General features: G+C 40.6%; 1 protein-coding gene across 1 annotated transcript in view; it reads right to left on the bottom strand.

Annotated features, from left to right (window-relative positions):
- Positions 1-282: 282 nt before the first annotated feature.
- Positions 283-12,727, bottom strand: part of LOC111870083 (sodium-dependent proline transporter) — a 106,170-nt gene continuing 93,725 nt past the window's right edge. The window contains exons 11-15 of the mRNA XM_023862066.2: positions 11,676-11,775; positions 9,370-9,470; positions 8,731-8,901; positions 7,237-7,354; positions 283-5,630 (exon numbers count right to left, since the gene is read on the bottom strand). Of these exons, the coding sequence (XP_023717834.1) occupies positions 5,542-5,630; positions 7,237-7,354; positions 8,731-8,901; positions 9,370-9,470; positions 11,676-11,775 (579 nt within the window). The 3' untranslated portion in view covers positions 283-5,541. The remainder of the gene's footprint in view (positions 5,631-7,236; positions 7,355-8,730; positions 8,902-9,369; positions 9,471-11,675; positions 11,776-12,727) is intronic.

Here is a 12,727-nt window from a genome sequence, read left to right as displayed (position 1 = left end):
AAACTTCCTTATAACATGTGTTAGTCATTCCCCGAGATCTTCTATTGACCTGGTGCCTCTACCTTCTTCTGAACAGCCTTTTACACCCTACTATAATAACCACTTTTTTTTTCCTGTGGCACTACAGCCGCAATTTGGGCCTAGGCCTACCTCCATGAACTTCTCCGTTCACTTCGGTTTTTATAGATCTTACACATTCGATAGGACTCCTTGGGCGAGTGATCAGCTCGTCGCAAGGCCTCTACCTGTACACAAACATCCATGCCCTGAGTGGGATTCGAACCCACGAGCGAGCGAAGAGAGTGCATGCCTTAGACCGCTCGGCTACCGTGACCGGCACTATAATAACCACAGTCCTTGTATATTTACACGAAACTCGAATTTTTAGTAAATTTCTTTAAAAAAAAAAGAAAAGAAAGACGAACCGTAGGTGATCTATAATGAAGCAGCCTTCAATGACCAGGCCATATTACAAAATACCTTTACATCCACAAATAATTTTATTTTCTTTCTTCCTTAATGAGAAAACAACTAAGCTGTCCAGCATGATTTGTATTGCAGCTGCTCCGGTTGCGTCCGTAGTCACATTGCAATCACACCGCACAGTACACTTTCTACGAACACAAAACCTAAACACATCTTGTGTGGGTCAGCATTTTGACTAATCTTCAGAATTCAATTCTCCTTCCAGAGAGCAGATCCAATCAGTTTACGGCTTGTCCCCGGCTATGTCTACAATAGTTGCACTATAACTTGAAATTCTAATGGGCAGTCGTGCTTGAGATAGTAGTTTGGTACATTTCCTTTCGTACTGTCTCAAATACAGCACTCACGACTTTACTTCGCAGCAAAAATTATGCTGAAACTCTTTTAACAGTCAAGTATATTAAGCAGCTCTTAAATAAAGAATTGAATCCTTGAATGTTTTGTTAAATATTTTGTTTGGTATGTTTCCATCGAAGCTTGTATTTTCAAATATCGCTCGAACTATACAAAGAAGGTAAAAGTTTATTTCGACTGACAGTATTGCTTGCCAAATCCAGTCAGACCATGTTTCAAGACGATTTTTCTCGTTCATAGCACGCATAGGGTTAATAATATTTCCTTATAATTATGAAAAAAAATATTAACATATAATTTTTGTTTGTCGATGATACTGTGTATAAAGAAAGGCGTTGAAAATTCTTAGGCCTTAATTTTGAGATGTATCTTTCATTAATATTGTACACAATGTTTCTTGAAAAATTTGTACGTATTTAGCTAGCCATTAAACTTAATGTTATGGAACCAGAAAGTTCATGGCATTCTTCATAAAATCATTATCCTTAGTAAATTCATACCAGTTTACACGTTCACAACCGATGTCCCCAAAATTTATCTTAATAACAAATTTAAAAGTTTCCTAAGGAATTTCTCCCTAGAATTTTAAAATGAAAATTATGTGGGCATTTCTTATTTCCTTCCAACACCAAGTTTGTGTGTTTATTAACTCTGGATATTTCAGATTAAATCCAAAAGGTCATTCATCCATCATTTCTCACAGCGGTTACCTTTTAAACACACAAAACATAAGCCTTTCTTCTTGAAAATTGTAGCATCATCAATACAGGGCTATTCTGTAACTCCTAGATAAAGGGCGGGCACACAGATGCGGTCCTCAGTCGATTTTAATTTTCCCAAATACAGTATCACAAAAAGGTAACCGAAAAAAGATGATTTTTTAAAAATCCAAGATTTGGGGACCCAAGCACACGTGTCTACCGTTTTCATATTATGCATGATAACGCAGATTGGGGCCCACTTTAAATTCTGTGTCATTCGGAGTCCATACCTGAACCTTGAGGGCACTGGTCATGATTGAGAATATTTTGTTTCAATTAATTATTATTAATGGTGTCTTTTGGTAGAACCGTTAACTATACTCAGTCAGCGTGAAAAAATTCGTAGTTATCTGGAAATACAAATTGGTTCCTCGCCATAATGTCAGGGCCATAATCCTTTCGAAATTTCATCTGCCTCCTGAGTGTGGAATGACAACATACCCCTGGCTTAGGGAGTATATAATTATGTTACAATTCTCACAATCTTCACACAAGCGAATGTACATTCCTTGTAAAGAATTTCTTTACTAAAGCTACTTGCATTCTATACAAAAATTATTCAATTCCTTATCAGCACAAAATAATAAAAAACGGTTGACTGTTTGCTAAATATTCATCCCTGAGACAATAACATGCCACATTACAATCTTCTCTACACTTACATGTCCTTCTAGAACCTACAGATTCTCTAACTGAGACTTGATCCGCTCTTGCTGTACGTTTACAAGTGGAAACTTTACACTCAGATGCAGTGTTGGCGCTTCCTCCTGTACAGTATGTGTAGGCTTTCTGTCCTCTAAGGAAACTTTTAATGAATTAATTGAAAATGGAGCAACTTCAGGACGAGTCCAGCGGAGGATGTAACGTGCACTGGCACAGAGGTGAAAATAAATTCCAAAAATAATTTTATTTACTCGCCCGCTGTGCCACGAATCTTCCTCTGCCTCTCCTGTCATTGATTTCAACTTGAGAACGTAGATCCTCGAAGCTTAAATTCGTTAAGACTCTTTGAATAGCAACAACGACAAAAAACGGTTGATTCAACTGGCAGCGATTTCAGTTTAACATATATGTAGTCAGGAGCTGCAACTGAATGAGATATTGATACATATCTATGCTGACCACATGATCACAAAAGAAGTTGTGACTGAAACATTTATTGTCATCACTAGTCTGCAGCTCATCCTTAATGCCCGGTAGGATTCCGTTATACCGGAATAGTGAAAGCAGAATAGACGTTCATTGCTACGCAATGACCCGGTAAACACATTCCCGCGGCAACGAGCAGGCAAGCAAAAATCGAGTAACTCCCGTTGCTATGTAACGGTGCGGTAAAAATGCCTCGTCAACAATAGAAGCTGTGTTTTCTGCGTGGTCCGTGCCGACGGGTTATCTTGAAGATATTTGGCGTTACGGGGCAGTTGAGGGTCCAATTGTGGGTGTTAAACAGTAGGCAACGTATGCTGAAGAATCTCCATTGTTAAGATTCGTTATCAGGACACGTTTAGTGAAAACACTGCAGAGGAATAACCATTGTGGAGAGCGGTTGCCAAGGAGACTGAGAATACTTAGTGTGGGAACCAGCAATATTGTTGTAGCTACGACCTGTAAGTGGTCAATAAATCTAATTGCCAATCCAAACCCCGTCTATAGACCTTAAGTCACGTGACAGTATAAATATCTCGAAGAGGTATGACGACCATCTTTGTTCACGTTCACAGGAAATTCTACGAATCAATAAAAGATCATCAAAGAATGGACATTTTAGGGAGACTCAAAGGAAGACAAGAATGGGCATGTAAGAAGCTCTCGAAGCGTCGCTGACGGAAGAAAGAATTGTCAGAATTTATGAAGTAAGGAACTTTAAATAAGACGTCAGAAGAAGACGGAATATACTACGAATTCTATTCAGTATGCTGGGAAGACATCAGACACTGCCTGATACAGATGCATAATTTGACACTTCAAGAATGTGGCCTAACACCCATGCACAGGCATGGGTCATTGTGTGTATTCGGAGAATCTGAAAACCGAAACCTGTAAGATGCTATCGAAAATGACGCCATTAACTGGACAGCACAAAATAACTGCCAGAGCAAGAGCGAACAGAATCAAATCAGTTCTGACTGAGACAATGAACCTTTTCAAAGTAACGATATACCAGGCCACACGGTCCCCTCTCGAATGCACATGGAAGTTAACTGGATTGGCAGATCGCGCATTGCGCGTAATTGGAACGTCAATTCGGAAGCGTAAGAACATACAAGCAGATGGCAGCAGAGTGTAATCACTATCACAGGCAATAAACAGACGGCAGTTTTCAAGTTTGTAAAATGGACCAGATGTCAGTAGATTTTAGCAGTTTACAACAATATTTCGACATGTAGACTCATTGCTAAGCAACGACTCGGTAAACACAATCTCGCGGGAGTAAACGTGCGCAACAACAAGACGTCCACTGATAGGCAACTGATCAGTAAACACGCTTCCTTAACAACAGAGGCTGCTTTCCTCGTGGTCCGTGCAAAGTTGTTAAAAGAAATGTCCAGCAGCGTAGAATTAGTTGTATTTAGAAGCTGACAGAGTAGAGTCGAGTTTCGGGAAGCCAGCCTGCCGGGATATGAACTTGGGAGCAGAGGAAGTGAATTGAGTTGAGTCTTCGGAATTGCCAGTTGCAGAAAAATGGCAAGAAAGGAATTAGGAGGCGCAAAGAAGACGTCATATGTGATCTGAAGTTGTAGTGAGAGTGTTATTAATCCGTTGCCTGGATATGACTAGTGAAGGCTGAGGCCACTAGTGGGAATGTAATGGTGAATTGTAAAGTGTATAGATCAGCGATAGCACTGTATTGCCTGTAAGTATCCAGTTGTGAATTATAAAGTGCAATAAATCCAGTCATTCAATCCAAAACTCGTATTATAAGCCGCCCCTGTTTATGAAGCTGCCCTTAACAGATAGACTGAAGGACAGACAGAGAGTTGTCCATACGGTGTATGAGAACCGTCAACACTTCTGGCTTAAATTCCACCAATTTAAAAATAAATACTCTTTATTTTTCTGGAAGTAATACCACGTCACCTACTAACTCACATGTATATCCCAATATAGACGGTACTTGCGAAAGTGCGGACTTAACACGAATGTTCTACAGGTTCGATGTTAAAAGACGGTTACATAACTTCGCGATTATTTTTCTAACGTCAAGTTGAATGTTCTGATCTGATTTGGGGTAGCTTAAAGGCTAAACTAAAAGTCATTTAAATACATAAACATGACAGATGAGTTAATAAAGAAGGTAAAGTTGCCCCTGTGCTTAAGCACTACATGAACAAGTATGGAGGAACGAAGATAAAGTCGCAGAAATTCCTAACCTCAACACTACACACTTCACACTAGAGCCTTTTCACCTGCGGAATCCATCAGGCAGGAGGCTGGGTCGAATCCAGAGCTGATGTGAACGTTGTCGCGAAGAGAAAAATTATTGTTCTCGCCTGCAAACAAACTCCGGTGGTCCAGCCAATAGCTGGTAACTTTCTTGATTTCGGCAACCCGGTTCACACTAAATAACATTAATTTATTATAATGTTGACACTCGATGAAAATTATTCTGAATATTATTTGTTTGGCCTCAAATTGAAAAGGCTATATGTCTATGGAGACCGATGGGAAGTGGGAGGGGGTAGGGTCGTCCACAGACTCTTCGTCTGGTTCAGGGCCAACGGCTGTAACATCAAATATCAGGGGATAAAATGCCCTCTTTTAATTTATCAGTTTTGTCTGTGGACTTCTTCATAAAATTAAAGAAAAGTACATGACTAGCTGAAGGCGCGTGCACTGGGAATGAAAACAGGACACACAAAATAACGATGCGTAAATCGGGCTATTTCTCTCTTCCGAAAATCACTGAAGCAATGCAACACGGTAGTCTGCTCCCTCAGTTTCACGTGCGGGATCCGTGGCTGTTACCTTGGCAATGGAACGTTTCCTCCTCCGGAACAGTCACTGTATATGTAGTTGAATTGGCGTGTTCTGTTTCACAAGTAAAACACAGCAAGAATTAGTTATACTATAGTTATATAAAAGAAGTATAAAATGTCATTTTTTGGGAAAAAATTAATAATATTTTGAATTTATAGGCGTATTGGTATCTACAGGTGTAATAGTAAGAAACGACTGGAATTTAGCTTCAGAGGAACTCAAAATGATATTCAGAAGCAATTCGAACATTGAAATGATGTAGAAATTGGTTTCAAGTTTCTCAAAATGCTGCTACTACTTCTCAGATTCGATTTTTCAGATCGATCGCGTTCTGTTGGTAAATACGGCGCTCTGACGTCTTTCAGATAACCCAATAGAAAAGAATATGTAAGAGTTAAGATTTGGAGATCTTGGGAGCCACAGTTTAGGGCTGCCACACCCACGCACCCTTCAGGAGACACATCTCCTCAGTGCCATGCCCGGCGTGTCCTTAATCTGAAATAAATTGTAAACTTATAAAAAGAAAACTGAGATAACAAATACTGTTTGAATTCACACTAATAAAATGTTATAACTCAATTAGTTTTCTCAAAACAAACTCTCATATAGCATATTTCATTTGTAATAATCTTATGTAAACACAGGCCTCTCTATAAAATACTTTTCTACAATCTGTCTGTTATGCACGTCTAGATGAAAATATCATCTGAAATTCACCTTAGTGCTGAAGGAGTTGGTGCCCAGAGAAGTCTGGGGTTCCGGAGAAGCTGCACTAGTCATAACTCCCAAGTACCCATTTGGGCGCCTCGCTGCATTTTCCGATCATACGACTGGTAAATCGTGCAGGGAAATGTGGTAAAAGTAAAGCTATCCCTGTAACAGGCCGTGGAGGCCCATAGGGTTGTGAGACGTCGAGGCTCCCACATTTTCTAGAAAATCGCCTCATAGATGGCGGCAAGGTTGTAAGTCCTACGCGCCGGCCGCCCTTTATATCCAAGAATAGTTGGTTGAGGCACTATGCTACAAGCCGGAAGGTCGCGGGTTCAAGTCTCGATGAGGTCATTGGATTCTTTTCAATTTACCTAATCCTTCCAGCCGCACTATGGCCCTGGGGTCGACTCAGCCTCTAACAGAAATGAGTACCAGGGAAATGTGGTAAAATCCATAAAACATAATTCGTTTCCATCAGCGTGTTTCAGTAAATGAAAATAAATTTGCCGAATTTCCGATATTAAATACAAGATGCTCAAGAATACGAGTATATGAGAGATAGCGGTATATTGCAGGTCAGAATTTCATTCGATCCCGGAAATATTTCTAGGGTCGTGTAATCATGACGTGGTGTTTGTCCAACAGAGGTTATGACGCAGAAATATATACTGTAAAGGTATAGCTATGCTGGAGACCGTATTTTGCAGGCGTGTGGGTGCGTGGAGGTGGACATTCACGTCATATAGTGCTCGATAGTTGAGTGTCAGTTTCACGCTTCAGCCGCTGTTATACCCAAGGGGGAGCGCCCCCTGGTGATGTTGTTTCGTATGGATAACAGACAACTGAGCACGTAGCTCTGGGATATGAATTCTTACTGATAGAAAATTTGGTAAAGGACTTGTTTGTTACGTGCTCCACACGGCCATCTGCAATATTTGTAACTCACCTATCGAATTGAGCTGAATATTGGGGTGCCCCTTCCGTTTGAATTGCAGCCAGGATTCACGGAGGTTGAGGTCCGACGGTCCCCAGTCCTCTGTGGGTTTCGTAGAAAGTAGAAATTTCTGTGAAGCAGATGGAATACGATCTCAGTGACAGTCTAGGATACCAGCCGGGCTCGGGATCAGAGAACGGACTTGCATTGAACCTTACTGAGTGGAGTGGTTCAGAATTGTACTCATATTTGTGGCGTGATCAGTTCGAGTCTCGGTCGGGGCAATGGTTATTCTGACTGAGGATTTTCTTTTTTTTTTTTTCCTCAATCTCTCCTGCTAAACGCCAGGATACTGTGACATTTAGACTCATTGCTAGGGGACGAGTTGACAAGCACGTTTCCGTGGAGATGGATTCTTTGGAAACCAACTCGTTACGGAACACGTTTCAGTGGATACGGGTGAGCAACAAGCATTTCATTGGATAAGGACACGATGTATAAGGGAACAGAATTGAGTTCAGATCAGTGGAAGACAGAACAGAATGCAGTCGGCCGTAGTTCAGAGCAAATTGGAGCGAGTGCTAGGCAGTCTTTGGTTGTGAGTTATTATAAGTTATTGTGATTACAAGTGATTGTAAAAGAATGATCAATAAATCCAATCAGCCAATCCAAACTCCTTATTAGTCATGCCCATAAATACGTAACAATTTTTTCCCCTTTTGCGCTACAGCCCCAATTTGGGGCTTGGCCTACCTCCATGAAACTCTCCGTTTCACTTCGGTTTACTACTCGTAGATCTTAGACATTCGGTAGGATTCCTTGGGCGGGTGATCAGCTCATCGCAAGGCCTCTACCTGTACACAAACACAGAAAAGCGAGAACACACGAACACCAAAAATCTATGCCTTGTGTGGGATTCGAACACACGATCCCGGCTTCCAAGCGAGCGAAGACAGTGCATGCCCTAGACCGCTCGGCTACCGTGACCGTCTATACGTGACAATACTATCAGAAATTAGACCACGTCCTCTCTACAATACTCCTCATTAAATAATCATATTTATTATTTAACTGAGACATGGATAGCGTTGTTAAATAAACCACAAATAAATAACTATACTGACTGCTATTATGATTCTAAGTAACTTACATATTAGAAGTTATGAGGGCAATATCTGCCTTCTATAGTAGACTGTACGTACATAGTAACAAACTTCGCACTCCAGCAAATGTTTTGATGCTCGATTACATGAATATGCCTATGTATAAATACGCGTTCGAAATGTCTAACTTATAAATTAGTTCGATCTTACAGCCTATGGAGGAATAGAATTTCAGGTTGTCATTATAAGATTGTTATAATCAGGGTCGAATACTTCTATGCTTAAGATGGAGGCATTATGTCCTTCAGAAACAATCTACAAGCCTGTGGGGTGTGATAAGCCTGAAACCTCAAATGAAGACCCTGAATGGCTCATTGTCCGATGTCGCTAAGTGAATACTCACGTCTTTCAGTGACGAGCCTTTCTGCTGGAAGATGTTGACTATAGCCCAAAATGGTATCTGGGCCATTGAAAGACATCCTAGGCACCAACCGACTGCATCAGCCCAGTCGGGATAGTCGTACGTTTCATCCCCTAGAGGCTTAAACTTTACTAGAGATATGATAAATATTACCTGGAAGGAAAATGGATCTGTTACATTACATAAAATTACCTCCCAATTGATTTGATACTATATATTGTATTTAAGTACCCTGATGCATTACTATAGCTCTTACAGTAACACAGCTCCGTCAACAACGAAACTATTTTCATTCTTTCCCTTTCATAACATGTTTCGGCCCCAGTCGGCCATCATCAAGTGTCAGTTTTCCAAAAAAAAAAAATATTATACTCCGCCGATTTGGGCCGAAACATGTCGTGAAAGGAAAAATGAAAGGGAAAGAATAAAAACAGTTGCATTGTTGACTGAACTGTGTTACTGTCTGCAAGATTCGACACTATATAGCCTCTACAATTGGCATAGCACCATTAAATATTATAAGAAACAATATGATCATCTTGTAACCTAATTTAAAGTTGCATAAACTCTGAGTTTGGAAGACTGTCGATAAATATGCTAGAATACACTAATAATAATTACCGCGAGGATGACAGGGGCGAAAAGAGCCCATGTAACTCTCCAGTAGATTTCTGGCCGTTTTCCAAGCATGAAATGCATATCGTCACAGATATTGGACAAACCTGCGAAACAAACCAACGTCATATCTTCACGAACTAAGTACTTCATTTTATTCCCTTAATAACTTAACAGCAATAAAAAAATGAGGAGCTTCATAACTTGTACTCTTCTCCAAGTATAATTACAATGATCAAGTCAAGGAGGATGAGGTGGGAAGGTCGTGTAGCGCGAATGGGGGAGACGAGGAATGCGTATAGGATATTGGTGGGAAAGCCAGAAGGAAAGAGACCACTGGGAAGACCAAGGCGTAGACAATATTAAAATGCATCTTAGAGAGATAGGATGCGATAGTATTGATTGGATTGATATGGCTCAGATAGGGACCAGTGGAGGGCTCTTTTGAACGCGGTAATGAACCTTCGGGCTCCAAAAAATACTGGGATATTCTTGAGTGGCTGCACATTTGGCGGCTTCTCAAGAAGGGCTCAGCTCCATGAGTGAGTGAATAACTGAACAGTCATGTGATGGGTTCTCCTGAATTCACAAGAATATTGTTCCATTCCCCAGAATATGTGTTAACTGTTTCCTCCTGTTAAAAAAAAAGGTGACGAAGTAGTCGAAACACTTTACAGAAAAAAATTAATAAATATTACGTATAGCTCATCACTTTATCTCACACGACACTTAACAAATAACTAAGAATACAATAACTCCATTGTACTAAGCAGCATCTGTACGACATAACTTCAGCGGCTGGTTTCTAAACACTGCCAACCCAGCAACGTTTAACTTCAACAAAAGTTCTTACACTTCACGGCTACAACTCTTATTCGCGCGCTTACAAACGTTATCACTGCCCAGCGGATATTTGTATCTGCATATTGAAAAGTATATAGTTTGTAATGCAGATATCTACAGAAACAATTAAGCTCACTATGTTTATGGACACAGACAAATGTGCATTGTATAAGAAGCAGTAAGTCCCATACTTACGTAAGGAAGTGAAAGCTGGCTCCTCAAAAGGCAAGAAGAAAATATGCTCCGAATCATTAAAAGAAGGAGATTAAGAAGAAATTGTGGCCCAATTAAGGAAAATGGAATGTGGAGATCAAGGTATAACCATTAAATTTTAAATTATATAATGAACCAGATATAGTGAAAGTGATCAAAGTAGGGTGGTTGAAATGGTTGGGACGAGGTTTTAGAAAGCAGTAGCAGAACTTCTGCATAAACCAAAGGGCACTCGACGAGTAGGCAGAACTGCTATCAGATGGTTGAATTCAGTTGAAACAGATTTTAAGACAATGGCCCTTAGAAATCGGAGACGAAAGTCTCAGGATCGGGACCAGTGGAGAGCAATCGTAGAAGAGGCCACGGTTCACCATGGACTGTAGCGGCCGCAGAAGAACAAGTAGAAGTAGAAGAAGAAGAATTAGGAGGAGGAGGAGGAAGAGGAGAATAATAAGAAGAAAGTATCTCAGGTGGTTTACATTTTAGCGGCCGTACTGTAATTCATAAGGCAATTACCTTAACAAACACTGCGTGTTTTTCTATGATCTACTACTATACAACACTTCAGAATTCTTCACTGTGCTTACATCAGAAGTGGTCAGGTCATGATGCTGGTTCTATTACGAGTAATAGTAGGAAATTAAAACAATGAAACGGAGTACTGGCCTGTATCATATAACATATTAAGAAAATGTTTATAGTAAGGCAGGAGGTCGAAAAAGCGGCCTCCGTAGTCTAGGGGTAACGTTCCCACCCATGACTCAAGGTACGCGGGTTCAAACCCGGCGGAGATCGTGGAATTTTTAAGGGCGGAAAAATTCAGGGAACAAGTCCTCCGGGAGGGACTTTAAGCCGTGGGTCCCGTGTCGTAACTTTAAGGCACGTAAAAGAACCTCATGTCTTTAGGAGAGCTCTGAGCAAAATTAGGTAAAAAGTTTCCCGACCAAGTAGTTTCCAATGCCTCCGGTAGACTGGGAAGCATCGGGTACCACAGCCAGCCTCGCTGGCTGAACGGTGCTGATAGCGAACACCAGTAACGGCAAGGTATGGAGACTGGTAGAATATCAAAAGGGGACGTACAATAGAATATTAGTCGCGGTGCATGGGGAAACCCACCCCCTCCAATAATAATAATAATAATAATAATAATAATGAGGTCGAAATATTTTGTACGTCCTCAGTTTCGGCCATCGGTAATATAAAAATATTTCATACTTAGTTGCAAACCTCTTCTAAATCTAGACACGAAGGTTTACCATAGATCCATAGCAAGCTGATGCATTCTGCAATGGCAATGAAGAGCACTGCAATTCCACCTCCATACACGTCCATAAGCGTGAGAACATAGTTGCCACCCTGCAGCAGAAGATAACGGGACCCCAGAAGGGGCATGTTGAAACACACTTCCGTCTTGTAAGATATGAGGTTTTCACGGCTGTGACTATGAACAATGCCGTCTTCTGGGATGTGGCTCCACGTAGATCTAGTGTAAATCGACGTTTCGTAGGAACGTATCACCTCCATCTTCAGGGTAGAAAAGTCCGCGAGTGAGGAACCAGCGTGTGCAGGTGGCTGCAGCCACATCCCAGAAGACGTCATTCTACATATCCGTTTTCTCTTAGCAACAAATTAAACAGATTAACTGGATGATTGCAGCATCCACTCACAATTTTTCCTTAAGTGTAATATCAGTCCTTATTTTTTAAGGAAACAACTCATGGATTTTTAGCATTACAGTAAGACCTCACTAAGACGGACTAGTTGGAAGAGAACCCTTGTCCAAATTACTGAAAGTCTGAAATACAGAAGTGCCGATGAAAATGTGTTCAGGTAAGTTATAAAATGGACTTCACGTATGTATTTATACAATGCAATTTTATTTCGAAACTTAGCTTGGATACCAATAGATTCTAAAATGTTCTGACGATGGTGTATGACACTCAGATATACTGAGTTTTCAGACTTTGTCCATCGTCCAGTGACTGAGGGACCCAACAGAGTATGTGTCTCCCCCACCCCTCTCACCTGAGGACGGAAACAGATCGAGTTTCTGAAACGCTGTGTTTTCTAGTTTCTAGAATACCGGACGATTGACAAAGTCCTAAACCCCAGTAAGTCTGAGTATTATGTTGCATATCATGAAATAAATTTACTTGCCATAAAATGTAAAACTCTGAGTTTTGATGGGGGTCTTGAAATATTTCAGGCAGCGGCAATGTGATCATCAAGGTCGTAATGAGCAAAAGAGCCCGAATTATTGCGAATTCCAAATTAGTGAGGTTTCACTGTATTTTATAACATTTTTCTT

The sequence above is a fragment of the Cryptotermes secundus genome, unplaced genomic scaffold (assembly GCF_002891405.2).
Source record: "Cryptotermes secundus unplaced genomic scaffold, Csec_1.0 scaffold355, whole genome shotgun sequence".
NCBI lineage: Eukaryota > Metazoa > Arthropoda > Insecta > Blattodea > Kalotermitidae > Cryptotermes > Cryptotermes secundus.
This window is presented reverse-complemented; position numbering and strand designations above follow the sequence as displayed.